The 24,336-nt window shown below is 40.3% G+C and overlaps 2 protein-coding genes and 1 long non-coding RNA gene across 8 annotated transcripts in view; 1 reads left to right on the top strand and 2 right to left on the bottom strand.

Moving 5' to 3' along the window:
- The window catches only part of MIER1 (MIER1 transcriptional regulator), a 59,518-nt gene extending 51,741 nt beyond the window's left edge, over positions 1-7,777 (top strand). For all 6 annotated transcript variants that reach the window (XM_029949552.1, XM_029949553.1, XM_029949554.1 and 3 more), the window contains 2 exons: positions 2,478-2,617; positions 4,803-7,777. In XM_029949552.1, coding sequence (XP_029805412.1) covers positions 2,478-2,617; positions 4,803-5,131 — 469 coding nt within the window. In that variant the 3' untranslated portion in view covers positions 5,132-7,777. The remainder of the gene's footprint in view (positions 1-2,477; positions 2,618-4,802) is intronic.
- LOC115299999 lies at positions 2,059-11,625 on the bottom strand. Its single transcript, XR_003912456.1, has 3 exons — positions 11,396-11,625; positions 10,806-10,883; positions 2,059-3,045 (listed from the first exon to the last, which is right to left on the bottom strand). It is a non-coding gene; the product is annotated as an uncharacterized LOC115299999 (long non-coding RNA).
- A 2,829-nt stretch (positions 11,626-14,454) lies between these two features.
- Positions 14,455-24,336, bottom strand: part of SLC35D1 (solute carrier family 35 member D1) — a 51,078-nt gene continuing 41,196 nt past the window's right edge. The window contains exon 12 of the mRNA XM_029949111.1: positions 14,455-19,552. Coding sequence (XP_029804971.1) covers positions 19,444-19,552 — 109 coding nt within the window. The 3' untranslated portion in view covers positions 14,455-19,443. The remainder of the gene's footprint in view (positions 19,553-24,336) is intronic.

The following is a 24,336-nucleotide window of genomic DNA, read 5'->3' as shown; positions in this document are numbered from 1 at the left end:
AAACATTTTTAGTTTCTCTTATAATCTCTCCATAGCTTCTGGAAACTTTTTGAAGACCTTTCTGTCTACAACCTTGATTCCTCTTAAGGTTAAGTATTCTGTAGGTGGAGTAGCCATAGTTAAAAGTAGTCCCATATCATCTCTTTCCTCATGCTTTAAGATTTTACAGTGCCCCCTGGTGTAATGGCATGGAGTAAACAAATGTATTTTTCCCCCTAGGCAAAAATACTATGTTTGTGGGCTTCAGTTATGTCCCTTCTGTGTGTTCCATAGTGGTTTTTTAACTGAACAAACTAATTTTTTTACTCCTACTTACTCCTTTTAGTTATGTTACATCTTTTGTAAGAAGCTGTGACCAGACTGTACATTATTTCCCAACAGGGAGAAATTGTGGTTTTCTATAAACATGGAGATTCTTTTCTAGTTTGCTTCCAGGACCTCCTAATGTTAGTAGTTGCACTTGGAGTGCACAGAACATTGTTATTAACAATTTGGGTTTTTTCATCTTTTTAGTCAAAAAAGTAGTTCATAGTTCAAGCGCATTATCCTGAAAGTTATTCGTTCATTTTTGTTACATTTTTATCTTCCTATCCTTCGCTAGAATGAAGCACCATTTGCCACTTTGACGCCTTATAAACTGCCTTTGCAAGGTCCTGCTGCAGATTCTCTCTACTCACTACCTGGAAGATTTGGTAGCCATATGCAAACTGGAGATTTTACTGCAAGAGGCTTGCAAATAATTTTTTTTTTCTTAAGTAAAAATTAACCCAGCACAACTCTGATTACCTGAATGCTACTCCAAACTCCTGGATGGCCCACCTGACTTCTTCCTTAAGCATTATGGGTGCCATTAATCTTTAAATCATAGTAGTTCTTCCACAGTACCATTGTGGTATATGGTCAACTCTAGTTTCCTTTGCTTGGCTTTTAACATCCTCCGTTATCCATTCCCACCATACCACACTTATTTCCAAAAATTCCTCATCATGTACCCTCTGTTCTCAGCCATAGCCTCTGTAATCTCTGACTTTCATCCTCATTTCTGCTTCTGTGTGCTTCCAGTTCGTTACATAATTGTTCTGGAATTATGAATGGCCTAAAGCTGAAGGGGACTTAAAGACCATCAAATTTAGTTCCTTCCATTTATAAAGGAGGAAAATAAGGCCTAGAATGTTAAATTGATTAGCTCATGGTTATATACATCTCTTTGATACGTGTTGTGTACCTCAGACTGTTGGAAGCTTCACATCCCTATATTTATTATATCCCCATAACCCAGGGAACAGCAGTCTGATATGTAGTTTGATATTATAACTACCGTAGACTGTTACCACAGACTTTACTTTCAGTAAAATCCTAAGCCTTTCCACTGTTTCCTTCTTACCCACATTCTTACTTGCTCAGAAATTCTAAAAATTTGTTTTAATATTTCTATTTAATTATTGTAAGGAAATTAAAAAAATAGCTTTAAGGTTTTTTTGAGCTTCTGCTCTGTGCCATGTACAGCTTAGGCCAGTTGGTGTGGTGATGACAAAAAGACCAAAATTCCTGTCTTTAGGGAATTAGTTAAGTGCAGATATTAGCACACTTTCTCTGTACAGAGCTAAATAGTAAATATCTCAGGCTTTGCAGGCCTTAAAATCTCTTGCAACTACCCAGCTCTGCTATTGTACAAAAGCAGTCTTACTTAGATACTATGTTCATAGGCCAAAGTTTACGGATCTTGATTCTGGTGACTTAATAGCACTTCCTAGTTTACAGAACACTTTCCTGTGTGGTAGACACATACATGATTTTATATAGGTAAAGACACTCCACTTTCAGGGATGAGTAGTTAGCTCAGATCTTCTAACCCAACCCAAAGTGACTTAGTACAGCTCTCCTCCCTACTACATAGTTCAGGAATGACTTAGGGATGAAGTGAGCACACCTCTAATGATACTTGGTAGACAAAGGCCAAGGAACTTAGTGAGCTTTTTATGGCTCAAATTTGGCATAAAGGTAATACACCAGGTATCCAGGAAAGTTCAGGGAAATGATTCCCTGGTAGGCCCTAATTTGTCTTTGAGGTATTGCTGTAGCCATCAGAGTCTTGAGGAGCTTTAAAATTCCAATCTGTGTTTATTCAGGAATTCTCTTGTACTCCATCTGACTGGCATCATCCCTGTCTCTTGACTTACAGATCCCCTGATTTTAGTTGGGCCACTCTGAGCACTTGCCTGTAGTTTTGCCAGTTTTAAAACTTCTTCTAGGTTCTGTAAAATTTTCTAGTTTAAGAGCCTTTGTGCATTTTCCAACAAGCGTAACCAAAAGGAGCTTTCCATTTAAATGTTCAGATCCTGGTGGGATAGATGAGGCACTGGAATGAATGCAAGTGAAAATTAGGACATATTTGGTAATAAAGCTTTCTAAATTTAACCCTACTTTTAATTTGCACCTTTTTACATATAAGAAGGTAATTATTATTTCACTTTAAGGGATTACATGGATCGTCTTCTAGATGAAAGTGAAAGTGCTGCTTCTAGTCGAGCACCATCCCCTCCCCCGACTGCCTCAAACAGTAGTAACAGCCAGTCGGAGAAAGAAGATGGCGCTATAAGCAACAGTAACCAGAATGGTAAGCAACCAGAGAAACTCTTCTGTTTGTTCCTAATGAAGGGCACTTGTCTTTAGCAGCAATTCAGCTTTGGTTTGGATTAAATCTCCAACGCAGAAGTTAAAAATAATTCTCAGTACTCATGGCACATACATAATATGAGCAAACATACATAAGTTTAATAAAAATATACCATCAGTAGTGACCATTTAAGGAATTTATTCTTCTTGAGTCGCATGGATTTTCCTAGTCATTTGGGTGCTTGGATAGAAGTATCCTTGTTAACCCTTAGACCACAACTCCAACACCATTTCACATCAGAAATACACAGGTATTTATGAAAAACTTTGAGAGCCGTAACACTTTATCAGGGAAATGCTTTTAAGCATTTGGTGAAAAGAAGTATGTAACAAGGGCTTGAATAGTTTTCTTTTTGATGGTGTAATAACCTTGAAGGATGAGAAAAGATAAAGCAGGAGTCAGGCTCTGCACTAATATTCTACAGAAACATTTCTGTTTTTATCCCTGTGAGAAAGAAGTAAATGGCATTCCATTATGTTTGAGGTTCAGGTAATGTTCTTGTTTAAAATACATAATGGACCAAAGATCACTGTGTTGATAAGTAAGACCTAGTCAAAAAATTATTTTGACTTCTACTTTAATTAAAGTCATCTTCCTAAATAAGGCAAGCCTTCCACCCCTCTTAAGGAGGAAGCTGGTGAATTAGAGACCAGCTCTGCACATCTGTATTCTGATGTAACAGTCTTGGGGGGGGGGGGTCAGGGAGGGCTGACCTCGCCGACAGAAACTAGAAGAGGAACGACTGTTCCTTCTTCTGACCTTTGACCTCACACAGGCACTGCTGGAGCAAATATGTTTTGTTCATTTAATGACTCTCTGTGTTTCCCGCACTACTTCCCCCTAAGAACAAGCCATACAAACAGAAAAGAGGGCCCAGCAGCTATTTCCTGATCTAGAAAGGTTCAAGGACATGTTGTCTAATACTATCCTGAAGTGTAGAGTAAGAAGCTAAGAGTCTGATCTTAGGACTGGGGGATAGAAGCTCAGGGACACAGACAGTTGATACTGCTTTGGTCTTTCCCTGTTTGCTCATAAAACCAAATAATTTTTTTCTTCTTTAACCATTTGATGGAAACATGCAGTTTGACCTAAGAAGGTATATATAAATCATCTGTAAGTTGTACAGTAGCCCAGAAGCCATTCACCCAGGTACCCACAATCAAGATTCCTGGGTTTTTCCAGGGAAGGAAGGAATTCACCAGTTTTCTTTCTTTTGTGGGGGGCTTAGTATCTTGAAACCTTAGTTATTTTTTTACCTACTCACAGAGGTCACGTAACTTTTTGGGCTTTACTATAGCAGAATTGTTCCTTCTACATCATGGTGCATAATCCCCATATGCATGTATGGTTTGAGTGCACTTTTGAGTTGGGGAAATAGAATATTTTCTTTGACCAAAATCATCTAATATTTGAGTCTCAGCCTTTATACTGAATATTTTTCAGATAATTAAAAGTTAATTATCTCTTGTGGTGCATTCTGTATTTTACATGAAATCTCTCCAAAGTGTCTTTTCCATTTTGCAGTTAACTGTAATATGCTCTTTCACTGTTAACTTTTATTAGAATAATTACTCTTTTCTTACCTATTATGGAGGCATTTGTGCCTGCTTTTATCACTTTCAAATGTATGTTTGGACAGTGCAAGCATTACTTTTTTAACATGGTAGCAGATTATTCAAATCCATTTAGATAAATATATGATCTTTACCCTTAAAACACAATACCCATGGATTTACTTATATTAAGAATGAAAAAGTCTTGTCATTTTATATGGCAGAACACTCAAGCTTCTCAGGAATGTAATTTTTTTCTTACCTAGTCTTAGAAAGTTATAACCATTTTTGCTAAATCTAATAGTTTGTGCTTTTCTTTGTTTAATTTATCCTATTTAGACTGCTGGATCGAGTGCTTATTTGTTGTCACATGATACCAGCATGCCTCTAATATGTGCCATATGTAAATAACTTTTGCCAAGGGTTATGCAGTTGCTAAGTAGAGCCAGAGTTCAGACCATATATATACATAGATTTGATACTTCTCATCCTTGATGAAAAGCTATTTCACAATAGTTTGCAAATTTAGTTTTTTAATATTAGCAGTTTCACTTACATTTCTTCCAATGTAGGGGTGTCATCTAATGGACCAGGTGAAATGTTGAACAAAGAAGAAATAAAAGCTGAAGGGTTACACGTGAATGGACCAACAGGTGGAAATAAGAAACCACTTCATGCAGATGTGGATACTAATGGTTATGAAACAGATAACCTTACCACTGACCCAAAACTTGCCCATATGACTGCAAGAAATGAAAATGATTTTGATGAAAAAAGTGAGAGACCTGCCAAAAGGCGAAGGGTAAACAGCAATGGAAAAGAAAGTCCAGGTTCTTCTGAATTTTTCCAGGAAGCAATGTCACATGGAAAGTTTGAAGAACTTGAAAACACCGATGACTAAATTTTAGACTTATTTTACTTTCTTTGGAGTAAAATCTGGTGTGACTAAAATTTTCAGGGTTGATGGGTTACCTTAACAAGTTGATTTCCTTGAAGCAGTTGGTTAAAATGTGAAAATTTGAGATGAGTTCTGATTTTAGTTAAGTAAGATTTCATAATTCTGCCCTTTGTAGACTTTTTACTTTAAAAATATAAAGACCCTGTTAAGGCTATAACAAATAGTTTAGTAAATTTGAATGAACTACGGAAATACCTACTTTCTCATTTGATGTATTAATCTCAAAAGCTTACTACAGGTACTTTTTGCTTAGTTTGATGGCAGAGAAGAAAAAAACTAAGTTCTAATTTCTGTTTAACACCAGTTTTTCTGAGTTTCTTGAAATGTCCTTTTTTTTTTTTTTCTAAGAGACATTTTCTCTCCGTACAAATTGAGTGTCATTATTAAGGAAACCCTTATGAATCCTGAAAGTTATGCTAGCATGATTTTTTATATATAGAAGTTTAAAAATAAACCAAGTCAGGTTTGTATATGTAAAATTGTTGACATCAATGATGTCTTTCCATATTCTTATCTGGGCTTAAGAAATACATTCTGTATTTTTCCAGATTCTTTGTAGCCTTTGAAAGATTTTTACAGTACATATGTCTTGACTGAGCTGTCCTTTCTTAATACAAAAGCTTGTATAATTTTCTTAACTTGTACAGTTGGTAAACTTTTATGAGAGGAATTGATATTCTGAGTCTGTCAGCTTTCATTTTATTTTGCTAATAAGGTTTTTCTAATGAATTTTTAAGTGTTTGTGTAGTAATTAAGTCATGTTTCTTACACAGGTGGTAAAAGCATTCATAAAGGATTGTGAAAATTTGTTTTTTCAAATTTCTACTTAAGGACAAATAGTTTGAGAATTCTGAAATTAAGCATGATACCTAGATTGCATAGTTTGTTTTGCATTTGCTATAATTTTCAAAATTATTTTTGAAGATGAAAGTTTAATGTTAGTTTAAGTGCTTAGATGTATCATGCTGACCAGAATCCTGTTGAGTTATTTTTATATGCATTATAAAATTTCCCATTTTTGCATTAACTAAACAGGGGAAAAGGTCAAGCAATATTTAGATATTGGCACACACAAGGAGTTGGCAGATAACAATACTGATTTTATGTGGAAAAAGTGATGAAGTTGAGTGTATTTCCAAAATGAAGATAAAGATGAATAACCATTGCTCTACGTGATTACAGATAGGATCATCTATTTGCATAGCCTTTCAAAAGTGCCATTTTATTTTTAGTGCAAAATTCTTGTTAAAAATGTAGTTTTATACAGCTGATAGACCAACCTATATCCAAACTTTTATAAAAGATTATTAACTATTCTTGTTTTTTTCCACACAGGCATATCCCAAATGCTTCTACCAATTCATTTTCAGCCATCAGTTCCAGAGCCAATGCCTTTTTAAAATAAATCTGTGGTCTTGTTTTAATGGCTCAACTGTTTAATACAATTGAGTACAGGTTTGCACTGAGACATTATGGTTTAGGCCTTACCCCCGTGAAGTATTACTATTAACGTATGTTCAGAACTGCTTCCTTCCACCAATGTGAACAACTCTTTTCCCCAAACAGTGTTAAAAAGCCACTTGACAACACTTGACTTCATATAATGTATATTCACTGTTATTACATACATAAATCAGAGTTTTGGGTGGAACTGTTGAGAAGCCTGAATTTTGTGTTTTTGTTTTGCCTTAAAAACATTTAATTTATCCAGAACGGCAGCTTTAGCAGATGGTCACAGTCCCTTTTCTAAATCAGTTTTTATTACACAAATCCAAAGTATCCTAGCTCCTAGCTCTTTGTCAAAGATGGTCTATAGAAGTGTTTCAAATGAATAGTAATGCTGTACTTTTTAAGTTGTTGCAATATTAGAGATGCTGTTTTCACCTTTTTAAAAGATGCATTTTGTTTGCAGGTTTGTGAAGTTCTTGGAAACTAATAATACAAGAACATTTTTAGTAAATTCTCAGGCATGTTTGCAAATATGGCACATGTATACATGTTAGGAAATTTTACTTTTCTTAACCTTATCCTTTTAAAGTATACCTAATAAAAGACATTCCACTATTATAATACATAATACTCAGCCTTTCATGAAGAAATATTTAATTGTATTTTGTGTTTATACAGGTATTTCACACAGTACTTTGTTCTTCAGAACGCAGCCACTATAACTTGATAAGTCATTGCACTACTTTAAAATTTTTAGTAATATCATGAGTTTAATTTGCTGTAAAGATTTAGTACATTTCATAACTCTTGAGCTCTTAAACTGCATTGGGAAAAGACTTTGTTAATAGTTACTTAGTTTCCCTCACCCCATACCCACCCTCAGCAAAGCACTATCATTTTCATTTGAAATGGTATTCTGTTTTATGATGTGTTTTCAAATAGAGTTCAGAATCTGCAACTCAGTTCAACACAGATCTGTTGAGCTCTAAAATGTATTTGAATATTTAAATAGGCATTTAAAATTATGAATTAGATGTTTTTAAATTTATGCATAGTAATTTTGCACTGTAAAATAATTCCCTTTTCCCATTCCCTGTCTGCCATTCTGAATATGCTTAATAAAATATTTTTTTAAACATACTTGTCTATATAATGCCGTGTGAATGATTTTCATTAGATGGATTCATTAGGTTTTAATTACAGATTTAAGTGTATATAATACATACTGTTTACAATGCAAAATATGTACAATTTTTGGCCGTTCTTCTCCTACATCTATCACATGAACTAGTGTTTGAATGGCTTCTGGTCCCTTTGACCTCATCTTAAATGAACATCCACAGGTCTGGAACCTATGGTTCAGCACTTATGTCCACTGTAAAATGTATTCATATTCACATACAGTTCAGGTCAGATATTGCTGCCAAATGCGTTTGGCAACAAACTCAAGAAAAAAACTCGGATTTCAGAATCAGAAACCTGTGGCAGTCTTCAAAGCCTACTAGCGCTCACTCAGCTGATCCCTACTTCCCTTGCTACATAACCGGCAGAGAGGCAGGAGGCAGGAAGCCAAAGAAAACCAACAGGTATGTTCGGGTATGTACAGCAGCCTCAACAGAGCCCTTCTAAAGAGCCAACAAGGACCCCAGAGATGGTGAGAGGAGTTCACCAAAGTCTAGACAGGATCCCTCTGGAGCCTTCCCTCAGTCCTCTCGCTTTACGGAAGGTGAAAACCTAAGGCCCCAGATGGAAAGATGTCCAACCTCAGACTTAGCTGCTTAGACAAGGTCAGATTCTTCTGTCCTCCTCCTTCATGGAACTTAATAGTTTAAGTATTTATGTATTTATGGCTAGAACAACGGGCTCAACCCTAGACCAATCAGTCCCTATGCCCAGAAAGTGAATTATTAGCCAACCCTATTGCCCTAGCTAGGCAAGTGGCTCTCATAAGGAGGCAGCTATTTTTAGATTCATTTGGCTTGAACAGCTGGGGAAGAGGCATTCCCTCAAAAGGAGCATGTGTTGGTCAAAGAAAAAGGTTCGTTTGGCATCTAAAACAAGTCCATTGCAAGTATTATCAGATGCCATTAACGAGTGATTACTGTTACACACTGCTCAGCAGTCATTATTAACAATCCTCAACAACATTACAAATTTTTACAAATGGGGAAACTGAGCTGTCTGGAAAAGGCAAGTCAGCTTCCCAAATGATCTGCATTTGTTCACCTCATTTCCTAAGTCAGAGCTTTGTGTTCAAAGATGTGTGTTGCAGGGGAGAAAGTGGATGCTATCTGCAAACCACCTGTTCTGTCTACCCTTTGTTCCCTCAACTCGGAGTTCTGGAAAGGAGAAAGTCCCTCAAGTTGGAAAAAAGCTGGTCTGAAAAAAGTAGGCTCTGAGAATAGTTGGAATGGGAGTTCGTTCTTTAGCAGGACCTTGGAGGAGGCTGCATGTGTAGGTCGTGCTGCACCGGAGGCACGTTTGACTTCCACCGTGCCACCTGCCTTCACAGCACCTCAGAGATTTCAGCAGTGACCATGAAGGGCGGAAGACAAGAAGATCCTTCTCTTTTCCAGGCACCACACAATTCCCTTGAATCTGGTGTAACCTCAGAGAAGGATTGGGACTGAGTTTCCTGCTAGGTGGTAAGATGGGGACTCCTCTAATTTGACTCACAAGAAGAATTTGACGCTTCCTCCACACTCAAACAATACACTGGACTGCTTGTTCCGGGCAGCTCAGCAGACTCAGAGCAAACGGTCAGCCTAACAGAACAGCAAATTTACGTTCTATAAAGCAAATGCTTTTTCACAATTATCACTGTTCAATAATGGAACCTTTCTCTGCCTGTTTTTCCTCACCTCTAAAATAAGAATAGTAAAGTAAAACTTACTTTAAAGGACTGCTCAGGGGACTAAAATGTATCAACATGTAAGGTGCTAAGAAAAAATGCCTGCCTAGCATATAGCAAATGCTAAGTAAATGTATTTTTCCTGTCATGGAGCAAGTATTCCAAAGTTTGCTATACTTTAAAAGCTACCTGTTTGGAAAACATTTGGAAACCTAAATATCTTTAAAATGTTCATCTTTGATCTCCAAAAGTTTAGATGGTCTCCTTGAATATAATAGATTTAAACAAAAGAAATTCACTACAGCCTTACTTATAAACAAAAATTAGAAACAGATTTCATTATCCTCTGTTAATTGTACCTCCTAAAATAACTCCTATACTGTTTCTATTCTGTGCTTTCCAGCTGCACAATGAGACCCCATCATTTCTCACCAGGGCTGCACAACAGCCTTCTGCAGCCGCTGTATTTATCTACACAGTCTTGCCTTTCTTTGAGCCCCGCCCTGACGGTGATCTGCACAGCATCCTTGGCGATCCTGTCATAGTGCAAATCTGGTTCGCAGCACACCAGTGGCCAGTGGGCCAAATCTGCCTGGAAACTTTTTCTTCTAATTTGAACAGCTTTAAGCAAGTAGATACCACATGCTTGACCACTAACTACTCTATGTATTGATTGTATTCATTCAGATTCACACTTTTAACCTGCCTGGTCCCTCATTATCTACTCCCAACCTCTAATCCCAATACTACAGCTGGTGTGATCTTTCTAAAATGAAGATGAGGCCTTGCTATGCTTAAAAAATGTAGCCGTTAGGTATGCTTGTCTAGAGGTATTCATTTGGGAATGTGTACCCACAGTGTGCCCAGCACTATTTCTAGGTGCCACAGACACTGCAGTGAACAAAGCAGATCAACTTCTGTGCCTTCATAAAGCTTATGTTTCATCAAAAAAGACACCTGCTGTGGAGAGAGAGCACCGGAGGGAAATCCGGACAATGGTGGAGTGCAGTGGCAGAGAGGCTGGTCAGGGAAGGCCCACTGTGCGGGGGGCATCCGCTGTAAAGGCATGAAAGGGGCTGCATTCCAGACAGAAGCGGATACTGTGGCCCTAGAATGCTCGAGGGCTGGCCCCTCCAACTTCTCAGTGAATACTAGTTGTCCTTCAGGAATCGGCTCAAATGCCATTTCTCCAAGGAAATTTTTCCTACCATTCTTAGGATGACATTCCTCCCGTGCGTTCTTACATAGATCTCAGTTTCATGATTCTGGCATCATTTGTAGATACTGTCCTCAAACATACTCATCGAAAAAAATTACCTGAAGGATAAGCAACCACGCAGAGGCAGGCACTCGAGGAAACCCTCCTTCCGCATTCTCCTAATAGAGGGCTGTTATCTGGAATTGTTTGAGAAGAAAAGGGTTAGGGATTAAAGTCCAGATTTAAATTTATCAGCTGAGGGAAGCTGGACAAGCCCCTTAGCTTTGCTAAGCCACTATTCGTGCAACAGTACTTTGGTTTGAAAAGACAGGATAAAGGCGTAACTCCATGAAAGAACACAGTAGGCCCTCAGTAAACAACACTGCATAACATTCTCACGCACACTGCTTTCCGTCACTTATTCCCCCAGGGGCAGCTGCTGCCACAGAGCCCCATCAGCACAACCGGAAAGGCCTGTCTGCTTTGCCTTCTCATATTTAACCAGCTAGTAGCTCACGCCTAAGCTTTAAATCCATGGTGTATGAATTCTGAATGAAGAATATAGTGATGATGAGCTTAGTACCACCAAGTCTATCACAGACAGACGAAGCGAGACAAGAACCTAGCACGGTGGTGGTGAGCAAAAGTCTCCCGAGTCCAGATGACCCGGGTCTGAATGTGGGTTTCACAACCACACAGGACAACTTACCTCTCGGCTTCATCTGTTACATACGGTGTGTCTGGCCTCTGCTGGGGGCTGGGCGCCAGCCCCAGTGAGCTGGGTCCAGCCTGACGGAGGGATGAACGCCTCTGTGACCAGAGCTGCAGGGAGGTCCTGGGCGAAGCGGTGACTGCTCACCTGCTATGGAGACAGGAAGGCGTGGACCCTGCGCTTTGCTGCTGTCAGCGGTGCCTCTTCTGTGGTGGTCTCCGGTAACGACAGCCCCGGGCAGGGAAGCCACGCTGAGACAAGAAACCAGCAAGGGGATGAATGAAAGAGCATATAACTCACAGAAAGTCAAATTGTAAGAGGAATTTTAAAACTTGATTAAAACGTGTCTTAAGGGCAGTCTCTTCAACAAATGGTGTCAGTAAAACTAAATACTAACATGCAAAAGAATGGAGTTACACTCTGACCTTCTACCACATACAAACACTAAAAATGGACGTAAGACTTCATGTACTATGTAATTTTACAAAACTTGAAGAAAAAAACATAGGGAAAAAGCTTCACTTCAGTAGATTTGGCAATTATCTCTTGGATATAACATCAAAAGCATAGTCAACAGAAGTAAAAATAAACTGCACTACATCAAAATTTAAAGCTGCATCAAAGGACACAAGAATGAAAGGCAACCTACAGACTAGAAAATATTTGCAAATAATGTATTTTCATAAGGAGTTGAAATTCAGAATATACAAAGAATGAGAAATCAACAAGAAGTCCAATTAAAAAAATGGATTTGAGTAGACATTTCTTCAGAAAAAGTATATAAATGGCCAACGCGCATATGAAAAGATGCTCAACACCAACAGTCATCAGGAAAATTCAAAACCACAATATGATCACCATACAAACACTAGGTAAAACAAAGCAAATGTTACCAAGGATGTGAAGAAATTGGGACCCTTGTGCACACTGGTTGGAATGTAAAATGTGCACCCACAACAGAAAACAGTATGGGAGTTTCTTGAAAAAAAAATACAATTACTATATGACCCAGTAATTTCAAAAGAAAACATATGTTAAATCTCTATGTTAAATTGTATGTTAAAACCCTAATCCCCAGTGTGATGGTATTTGGAGATGGGGCCTTCAGGAGGTAATTAGGTCATAAGGATGGAGCCCTCACCACAGGATTAGTGCCCTTAGAAGAGGCAAGATAAGGCTTCTTCTCTGCTCTCCACCATGTGAGGGGTAGAGAAGATGGATATTCTACAAACCAGGAAGCAGGCTCTTACCAGACACGAGATGGGCAAGCACTTTGATCTTGAATTTTCCAGCTTCTAGAACTGTGAGAATAAATGTTTGTTAAAGCCACCCATTCTACAACAATTTGTTACAGCAGCTGAAACTGATTAAGACACCCATTTTTTGAAATTTTACCATGCTAAAAGTGGTAGCAACCCAGTGTCCATCAATGGATGAATGGATAAATAAAATGTGCTATATACACACAATAAGATATTATTCAGCCTTAAAACGGAAAAACTATGACAACATGCTACCATATGCATGGACCTCAAGGACATTATGTGAAATGAGCCAGTCACAAAAAGACAAATACTGTATGATTTCACTTATATGAGGTTTTTCCAGAGTAGCCAAATTCATAGACAGAAAGTAGAATGGTGGCTGCCCAGGGGTGGAAGGAAGGGGGAAATAGGGAGCTGTTTAATGAGCATGGATTTCAGTTTTTCAAGATGAAAAATTCTGGAGACTGGTTACACACTAGTGTGAATAGACTTACTACCACTGCACTGTACACTTAAAAATGGTTAAAGTCTGTGCTATAGGTATTTTGTTGCAATCTTTTTTAAAGCTTTAATGTACTCGAAATTCAGTTGAGTTTGCCTGTACCAAAATGCCTCTCTTGATGAGCATATTTTGGGGTTATATCCTGGTAAAGCTAATTAGAGGCACAGACACCTAAGCAGATGAAATATTTTAGAAGTAGAAAGATTAGCATTTCTTTCTTTTGAATTTACCACAAGTGTGCCAGCGACACTGGACATTTAATCCTATGTGCTAGTCGTACAAAATACTTGTATGTATAAAGGAAAACTTATTCCCGTGTCTCTTCTTGGTACTCTACTATTTACCAAGCAAATCTGCAACACCAGCTGGGTTAACTACAACCCAGTTCTGACACTCTCTCTGGAGTTCACATTAGGTTTGGTAGTTCCCACAAGACTCCCAGGCTCCATCCCACACATCTGTGATCCCCTCCCCCTCCCAGAGCAAATCAAAAGTCCAGTTTGTTAAGCTGTGCATGACCAACCAGCTATAAATCAAGGTTCCCAGAACCTCCTCCTCAGGTTCGAATACTTTGTCAGAGTTGTTCACAGAACTCGAGAAAACAGTTTATTTACTAAACTACCAGTTTCTTATAAAAGGATGTAACTCAGAAACAGCCAGATGGAAGAGAGGTGTGCAGCAAGGGGCATGGGGCACTCCTGCCCCCTCCAGGAGCACCACGCTCCCAGCACCCCTACGCATTCAGCAACCTGGAAGCTACCCACACCTCACAGTTCAGGGATTTTTATGGAGTCTTCGTCTGTTGACACGATTAAATCACTAGTCATTGAAGACTGATTTAACCCCCAGTGCCTCTCCCCTTCACCTAGGGGTGTGAGGCAAGGAGCCTGGAAGCTCAGGACCCAAATTGCTGTGGTTGGTTCCCCCACAACTAGCCCCTGCCTGTTCTTAACAAAGTCAGGTGGACTTGGTTAAAAGAGGCTCATTATGAAAAATAAAAGACACTCACTTCATCTTTATGGCTACAGAGCTATTTCAACAACTGGGAACAAAACTAAATAGCAAAAGATAGTCTTCTAGCACTTACAAAGTACAAGAGTGTTGGAAGCTTTGTGCCAGGAGGAACAGGGACAAAGACCAAATATAAAGTTCTATTATAAATCACAGTATCACAGGGGGCAAACTATTTTATTACTGGGTTTCAGTCAACTCACTGGATGCCATCCTCTTGACTGTGGGCAGACATATGGCTCTTCATATCCACTTAGAAAGGAATTTTAATACATATATTCAGGAAAAAGTATTTATTTGACACCTTTACAAAAATATTTAGGCACATAATTTTCATGTTTATGTCACCTGATTTACACATCTCAATCCTTAGTACCTTTTAAAACCACTGAAATGGTCATTTGGTAAACAGGATCTGTATTGAAAAAATACTATGATAGGCCAACATTTGTAGACAAAAATCAGTTGATCATCAGCATGAGAAAGAAATATTTATGAATAAAATAATCTCTAAAAACATTTTTGTGAGACAATAAATCTAACCAGTAGATTTCTTTTTTAAGTAATTCAAAAAAGAAAGCTTAAAAAAAACCCACCACTGAATATCTTTCATCCTGTCGGGAAGTGGCACCCTAAGGTAAGAGCCAGAAGACAGGGGGCGGGGCCAGAGGTGTGTAAGCACCAACAACAGAGAATAAGCAAGGACTCACAAGCAGCGTGGAAAAAGGAAGAAGGCAGGTCTGTCCTGCAGAGGAGCAACTGGGAAAGTTTTAACTGAATCACCATTCTGAATGCCCATGCTGAGGTGAAGATAAAAATAATTCCTTCTGTTTTGAAGTTCACCATCAAAATAGAAGTATTTTCATTCCTTTTTAAAAACAGGTGGAATCACCTGCATCACATAATGGCCACAATTATATCCAGCAGGTATTTGAAAAGAAGACTGTTATTTAAGCATTCGGGAGGCAGCAAAATAAAGGGTCACGTTTTTCAAGAAATACACACATTGCCCGGGCCTCCAGCATTTAAGGAGCACAGATTAAGAATCTAGTTTGCCTATAGCTTCACCGTGAAATAGTGGCCGTAACAACGCTTGCTGAGTGCGTCACATGTACTAGGGCACTGTGCTGAGTAGTTTCGCATCCACCGTCTCACTTACTGTGAGTATTACTGTTTTTCCCTCGAGGAGGGAAAAATCAACTACAGCCTTGTTCATAAGGAGGAACTAATACAGAGGCGCCCCCTTATTCACAGGGGATATGCTCCAGGACCCCGAGTGGATGCCTGAAACCACAGAGAGTACCGAACCCTACACGTGTTTTCGTACACGTAATACCTCTGACAAAGTTTAATTTATAGATTAGGCACAGTAGGAGATTAACAATAGAATGCAAGTAATATACTGTAATCAAAGTTATGTGGAGGTGGCCTCTCTCAAAGTATCTTCTGGTACCGTCCTCGCCCTCGTGACAGTGTGAGGTGACCCGATGCCTGCCTGCCGAGCCTGTGGAGGGGACTGACGCGGCACTGTGACGTAGTATTTGGCTACTATTGACCTTCCGACGATGTGTCAGAAGGCGGATCCTGTGCCTCCAGACCTCGCTTGACTGCAGATGACTGAAACTGAGGAAAGAAACTGCGGATAAGGGGCACGAACATCTATATTACAGTTACGGGGAAGAAACAATATGCGAAGTAGGAGGAACCCAGACTATTCACTAATTCTAGTGGCCTGGCCCTTGTCTCTGAGCTAGTAGTTTGAGTTGTAAAGTCCACTTAGATTAAAAAACTGCTTCAGCTCATGGGAAGGTGGGGGCACCCTCATCTGTGATAACTGCAGGCAGCTCTTAACTTACAAACCACTGACTGCTTTCATCTTTCATCTCCCTTCTCTCACTATGGGTCTGGCTAAAGAATTACACATTCCTTGAGAGCAAGAACTATCTCCTGTTCAGGGTGGTTTCCCCAGAGCCTGGCATAATGCCCTGGCATAAAACCGATGCTCAAAAAATCTCTGCTCACTGATGAAACCATAATAACGAAAGCAGACTGAAATCCTAGGCACTATTCCAAAGCAGTCAAATATGAAACTCTACTATTTTTTCTGTCAAGAATCTGTATTTGCTTTACTGACCTGAGCTTTCCATGGATTCCTGATACAACAGGACTACAGAAAACCCGCAGATGCACGGTGTTTTAAATCTACTTTCATGCTGGGTTCTACAAATGACTTGCCAGATGAAGCAATTAAAAGTCACCTGATACGTTGGCAATGTGTAGTCAGGTCAACCAGACCAGGATCAATCTGGCACTGACTAAAAGCAGACAGGCCAAAAAGGACCTTGCTGTCCTTAGCTCAAGAAGAGGAGCCACTAGTCATAGAATTGGATTTCAAGACTCTCATCACAGGTCATCTATCTCAAAGGACAATTTAAGGATTTAACTATAAAGCTGCCTCTCATTCTCCCAGGAGGTAGTTAATAGGTCATAGAATTTTTGCCTTCTAAGATGTCAATCTTGGGGTAAAACCCAGACATTCTGGGTGATGTCAGAGTACCAGGTCAATCTCTCGTGCACTATTCCAAGCCTGCACATAACTGAAAGACTCCAAAAATGGCTGGCCAGTCTATTCGGTCTCCAGCTGCCCCAGGTTGCTTTCTCTCATCTAGACATGCTGGTGGTAGTCAAAGAGGGGCTGAGAACACGGACAGGGCAGAAGCTGCGGCCCGCTGTACTGCTTCTGGCCTGTCAGAAGGTTCAGCACAGGCGGCGGGCCCTAAGGTCATGTGCACTTAGTGAGGCTGTAATTACACATCATTTTCTCAAACCTGGAGTGATGGCAGATCTTCAAGGAACCTGACCCCACAGCTCTAGACACAAAGTCCTTTCATGATGAGAAATTCTACAACACAATGATTTCTAATGTCAAAGTTCCTTCCATGTGGCTTGATAGAAGGAAGAGAACCACTAAAACTAGCTCTCACAAGCCCTTTCCTCTGTGCCCAGGCAAAGCCAGGAAGCAGCAGGCAACACCTACCAACTGAGGCCGGCCTGGAGGGTAGAGAGAAGCTCTGGCATGTAGAGTTACACATCACTGTCCCTAATTTGCAAAGCCTTTTCCTCTCTGACGCCAAATTCAATCAAGCATTTGCCTCCTTGAAAGAGCTCAAGTTGACTCAGCCAACCAGCCCCATTTCCTCACTTCCTCAGAGGAAAACGGCAGCACGGCTCAATGGAAGAAATGTGAATTTTTACTTATTAGCAAGTCACCTACTTTCTCAGTCTTGTTTTCTCAATGGTAACACAGAAATAATAAAAATCATTTTACACAAGATAATATCCTATGCTCCCACTGCAATTCTCTCAGATCAGGTGATCCTGGAAAAAAAGTGAGACTTGGGAGCTTTTGACCTGGAAGCTGGCCATGAGGCTAATTCTAGGGACCCAACACCACTGGTCAGGGCTTTAGTAAAGACAAACCCAAAAAAGGAAACACATGAATATGAAAATGACCTCAATATAATTTTTTACAAATGAGAAATCAAAACCTTCCAGGCTTCCTGTTAAGCCACCAAAATACTAATTGTTTAGATCAGTAGAGCCCTGTGGATCCCAAACCAATGAAAGAGAAGTTAGTGTGCACCAGTGCACAAGTACCCAGCCTCTTCCACCGTGACTGCACAAGTGGTCTATGCAAACACTCATACTCAAAGTCAGTGGATGTGTCTGCACCAAATCACGGGGCTGTGTGAGTGAATCCCTCCCGGCCTGAAGAGGCAATTCAGGCAATGCCCACTCCCAGCTGCTCTCCCAGGATGCAGCAAAGGTCTCGAGAGAAGGTGATGTGCTCATAAGGTGAGCCAAAGGACACAGGATATTGATGACAGTATGAAAGGACACAGGTACGCTCATGCCACTTGAGAAAGAATAGTGATGGCTGTAACACCGACATGCCAAACAAAGACCAAGCCTTGACAATGCAGAAACCTCTATAAAGGCTTTCCCCTCGAACCAATACATTCAGAAATATAAGACCTACTTGTATTAATTCAAAGAGGAGTAAAAAGAGTAGCAACCAACCCAGAGGAGGGAAGCACAGGAAAGGGACAGTGGCCACCTTGCCTGCCTGACGCTCTCTCTCAGAGAAGAAAGGCTGAGCTGCATGGTTTACAACAAAATACAGCTCTTCAGATGACTCCTAATCTAGATCTTGGGGTCACGAGTTCAAGCCCCACGTTAGGGGTAGAGCTTACTTAAAAAAAAAATAAATTTTTTTAAAGAATAAATAAACAAAATGCCACTCTTCACATAAGTGTCATCTTATACTGTAGCATATGGTTGCACACCATTGTGAGCTAGGTAGGGGCAGGTACTTCTAACCCCACTGACAGATTCGCAGTTTCTAAGAGCTGAAAAAAGTTTCTGTGACTTGTTCAGAGTCACAGCATCTTCTGAATGGATCATAAAGTTAAGTTTCCTCTCTTAAGCCTCAGTCACAATAGCAAGAGTGAGATCATTCAACTACCTCCAAAAACACCTCTGCACCCCCAGCACGTAGCATAACACCAGGCACATATTACGTACCCAGTACATGTTCGCTGCATGAATGAGTCATATAGACGGCCGCCTTCATCATCCCCGGCTTACAGGAGAGGGAAGGGCGTACTGCCAAGGAAGGCGCTCTGCCCGCCCCATGACTTCCCAGGGAAGCCAATATGGAAACCAAGACAACTTCAAGGCATCCGTATTTTTTTAGTGCCAAAGTTGTCATCTTTAGCAAATGCAGGGACAATATCCTTTCAAGGAAATGCAATTATTAAGAAAATTCAAAAAGAAATTTTAGATATTTGGCTGCATTCCCGGCAGAAGGAAGGCTGAGCTGCCTCAATATGCGGCAACGATGTCAGTGAGAAGCTCCAGCTGGAGCACTTTATACATGCAGCTCTAAGGGACACCCGGATATCAAACTATGGAATAAAATATTTTCAAAGCACTGACATTTCATTGTCAGCATAAAAGAAATAAATTAAAAAGCCCAGTACATTTTCCAGTTTGATATAAATTAATTCCAACAGCATATTTAAAATAGAGTCAATTATAAGTTTCTCTCATAAATTTTAAAAGGCAGCAATCAATCCTCAGATTGTACAAGTGCAAAGGAATGGTACGTTCTCCATAATCAAGACACCTGAGTGTCTGTGTAAGAAATGCCAGTGTTCTCAGGTGACCAAAAGCTTGGGCCTCAGCAGTGGAAGCGATCCTCTGGGTCATACTGCTCCTTTCCCCCTAATGTCCAGCTTGTTACTGGCCTCTGACTGTTTGCTCAGCTGCTCCTCAGAGAAAGTGATGTAGGAATACACCAGGCTCCCAGCAATGCTGCAAAAAAGAAAACCACCATCAGGGAGGAAGAGAGGGATGGCAAATGGAAGGGAGACCTGTGTGAGGGTTCACAAATCAAGAGCACATAAAACTGAAACAGATAATACGGAATTTTCATCTACCGAACAAGAGATGTCCCCTCATCGTGGCAGTATCCACTGCTGCTGACACTCTGGAGAAACGAATGCTTGCACACACCTGCCAACAGGAGTGCCAATCTTATACCACCTTTCTGAAATGCAACTTGTTGAAATCATAAACCTTAGAATCCTGCTTATCCTTTGACATAGCAACCTACTCCATGGAAGAATTGTGTACATCTTCAGAGACTTACCAAGAAAGTATTTACCACAAAATCGGTAATAGCAGAAAATTACATGAAGGTAAATGTCCCAAAGGGGAATTACATAAATTCACACAATAGAGTATTATGTATCTCACAAAATCATATAACATGAAAACAATGACATCTCACAAAACATTAAATATTGCCTAATCCATTTTAATAAACATGAATATGTACATTGAAATGCATCAGAAAAAAAGTCTAGAGAGAACCCAAGAATATTAATGGTTGTTACATCTAGATGGTGAGTGAGCTCATAGGTGATTTCCTTTTTATCTCTATTTCCTGGATTTTCAAAACAAATTATTCAAAACAAAGAAATGTAATTTTTGAAAAATGAAAAGCATACCAATTATTAAGTAAACATGCAGACCCTGGGGGATTCACAGAGCTGTTTTCTGACTGGAATCTAGTTCATGTGGAGAATCTACCATCTGAGCCCTTGGCCTCAGCGGGTTTCTCATACCCCTCACTTGTCCACCGCACCAACCAGCAGGGAGGGTAGACACATTAGGGACACTGATTATACTGGTCTATTCTCTATGGGGACCTCAACCCCAGTCACTAAGTGAAAGTAAGCAGGAGGAGCTCAGAGAGACACTACAGACTGTTCTGACAAGCTCTTCTGCTGAGCCTGACCCCTGTGGCTCTTGGGTCTCCAGCTGGCAGCCTGGCCTGGACTCTGCTTTCAGATGTGCCTGTCCTCGGTTGGGTCCCCCATCTTTTACCTGACCCCTTGACTCATGAACTTGCTTATTTGAAATTAGTTCTATTCTCTTCTGGGCTTTGGGGTGCCAGCACCATACCAGTTGCAGCAGGGTGAGAAATGGTAGCTAGCTCCTACAAATAAGGAAGGAAGATCAGGCAGTCACAGCACTTCATCAGCAGATTGTGACCATTTGCTAAAGTCTATTACATGTCAAGCATTTAACATACATCTGCCATGGCAATATTCTTGCAAAGTACAATATCCCTGGCAAGGTGTTCAAGGTGAAACTGAGTTCCAGAGTCATAAGAAACTTGCTGAGGGTCACAAAGCATCCTAAAAATGGACCAGAATAAAACCCATATCCATCTGATTTTCTCCACTGAAATAGCTTCCTCCCTTATGGCCCCTGCTCTGCTTGATAGAACAGATAGATACCAGTCCTTATTTTGTTCCCATCCGCCTATATATTTCTAAGACCCTTCTCTTAGCTCTATAAACTCCCTTCCACAGTAATACAGTAACTGCTGAACTGAGTATCTGTGATGGCCCAAAGAAACTGCAGAGCCTCATGAACCCAATCTTTGTGCCAGTTTCATAGAACTTCATCTTTTCCTTCATCTGGTAATTTTTTTTCCATTTCTTTCCTTTTTCTTTTTTTTTAAGAATTTGATCTCTCAGACTCTTCTGGAAACCTTTCAAGTTTTCTAGTGCATCACATAGATGATTTCCCTGGTAGCTGGGCTAGGACCCATGGAGATGGCTTACTACGGCTTTCCTGACTGAAGCTAAAAGTTCTTTGAGGTTCACATGCACATCTACGTGAGGGTCAACTTCCCTCTACCTCCAGCCGCATCCCACCTCACAACATCCTGCCTTCTGGGTTCCCCCTCCCAGGACAACCTCAACATAACAATACTTTATTCTTCCTGTCAGGACAATCTTCGATGTTTATATTAAGCTGACTTCACCTGAATAGAAACAATGGAGCAGTGTAGGATTGAGGAAGACAAAGAACACCCTGGAATGCCCTGGAATCACCTTAAGGATGAGAGCTGGACCCTATATCCCTAGCATAGTTAGTGTAATGAAAAGACATGGACTTTGTGGAGTTAGGTCTTGGTTCAAATCTTGAATATACTGCCAGCTCTGTGCCGTAAATTTATTAATTTCTCTGAGATTATTTGTGTATTAATAAAATAGTAATATTATCTATCTGGGCTTGTTTGCAGACAAAATGAGATAACTTGCATAAAGAACCAGACCCCAATCTTGGCACATGGTAAACAACCAGAAAATATATATTCCCTACTCCCTGCTGCCTGTCAGCTCTGCTACTCCCGACTCAGAGGAGCAATGCACTATGGGAATGCGGGGAAGCTGGGAGGAAGGGAAGAAGAGGATGGTGAAAAGAAAGGAAAAAAGGCCAGATGTGAATCTATATGAATCTTGATACATCACTACAAAATGATTTGGAACTAGTATCTTCTACTACTTTAAACAAACAACTTCTCAATCTACTAGCTCCATAAATAGTCACATTAAATACGGTGACTTCTGATACTCTGGATTTGTTATTTATATATTTGACCATCCTAAAGATTCACTTTTTAGAATCTCAAGCAATCTCCCACTTGCCTGACATTCAGACCACGGCACTACCGTTACATGCTGTGACACAGCCGGGGGGGTCAACAGAAGAAAAAGACAAGGCTCCAATGCCCTGCAGACAGGGTCCAGTTAGACTCCTGCAACACTGGCTGGGAAAGCGCTGAACAGTGGCGCCTCACCTGCTCTGACCACTTCCGTTCTTCCAAAGTCGCACAAACACAATCTCTCTCTTCTAGACTTACAGCTCCGGACATATTAACTAGCCTCAGACAACTAGACATGCGTTCAGTAAGTATATGCTAAAAAGGCCTTCCATACAGCAACTCCATGGCCAGAGAGCAAGAGTCCTAAGGTCCAGACTGTGTCCATCTCCCTTTGCGGCTGACACATCTGCTCACATGTCTAGCCAGGTAGCTCTGCCTCTCAGACTAGACTCTACCTTCTGTATTCCACATGTAAAATATGTCAATTAATACCCAAACCTATGAGCCAAAGCAGTTTGACTTTTTCCGCTACTTCCTAACCTACAGTAATTCCTGCCAAATAACTGAAACTGGACCTCTGGGCACATTCGTCCTACACCCCATATTAACTCTCCACATAGCAGCTGTTAGGGAGCCCTTTCTCATCTTTCTTACCAGCCAAGTAAACAGAGGTGTGTTGCCTCTGTGTATATCACCTTCCAGAGCTTTCCTATCTGAACAGAGAGAAGCACAGAGGTGACCCAGGAGTGAATAAAAACCATATAATTGTTGACTCTGGCATTTACAAAGAAAGCTCTGTGATGTGAGACAAGTTACTTAACTCTCAGAGCCTCAGTTCTGTGAAATGAGTCCATCTGTGAAACAGCGATTAGAAAACCATGCTTCCAGGACTGAAGTGAGAACTCTAAATTTATGTAACAATAGGCTATATAGGATTATGTTAATTATATAATTTAAATTCTATACTTAAATTATATAATAGAACAATAGATCATTTCAAAAGGCTAGTTAGCACACAGTAGACATCCAAGAGGATAATCAAAATGCCAAGGCATACCAGGAGCTAATGCCAGTTGCTGCTTTTCCTCAACTTAATGGCTGCACACCCATTCACACAGACAATCAGAGTCCTACATGTAATAAAGCCTCTTTGTCTTTGTCATCCCAAAGAGGCCTTAATTGTATTGAGTAAGCAAACCTCTCCCTAACCCCTATTATCTGTAGGTCAGGAGTAACTCTCACAGTAACTCCTAAGTTGGGTATTCTTCCTTCCTCTGTAGAGGTATTTAAGGCACTCACTCAGGAGCTGGCCTACTTTACCAGCAGTGCCCTCATCAAATCCCTCTTACTCCAGCCATCTTGGAGTACCTACTGCCCACCCTGCCAGTCTCCCATCCAACATCTGCATTTCTAGCTCCATGCCTTTTTCGGCTCATGCAGCACTCAATGGCTGGAATACCCACACTTCTGTATTCTATCACTCCAAATCCTACCTACGGCTCAAGGCCTTACCTAAGGGTCCTTTCCTCTATGAAGTCTTCCAGGCAGACAACCATAACTTTTATGAGTGGTACCAGTCTAGACAGCTACTTTGTGACATTTGTGTGATGACAGCTGCTGAAAGCCCTCAGAAGAATGTATCGAAGTACTTCCTCATGGCTGTTATTAAGACCGTAACTGAACCCTTGGGACCTCATCAAGATAAAAAGCTTCTGCACTGCAAAGGAAATAATCAAGAAAACTAATAGGCAACCAACAGAATGGGAAAAGACAGTTGCAAATGACATATCAGATAAAGGACTAGTATCTAAAATCTACAAGGAACTCACCAAACTTCACACCCACAAAACAAATAACCCAGTGAAGAAACGGGCAGAAGACATAAACAGACACTTCTTCAAAGAGGACATCCAGATGGCCTACAGGCACATGAAACGATGCTCAACATCACTCATCATCAGGGAAACACAAATCAAAACCACACTGAGATACTACCTCAAGCCAGTCAGAGTGGCTAAAATGAACAAATCAAGAGACTACAGATGCTGGCGAGGGTGTGGAGAAACGGGCACCCTCCTACACTGTTGGTGGGAATGTAAACTGGTGCAGCCGCTCTGGAAAACAGTGTGGAGGT

Source organism: Suricata suricatta, chromosome 8, assembly GCF_006229205.1.
Source record: "Suricata suricatta isolate VVHF042 chromosome 8, meerkat_22Aug2017_6uvM2_HiC, whole genome shotgun sequence".
Taxonomy (NCBI): domain Eukaryota; kingdom Metazoa; phylum Chordata; class Mammalia; order Carnivora; family Herpestidae; genus Suricata; species Suricata suricatta.
The sequence above is the reverse complement of the archived record's forward strand: the minus strand, read 5'-3'. Positions and strand labels throughout refer to the sequence as shown.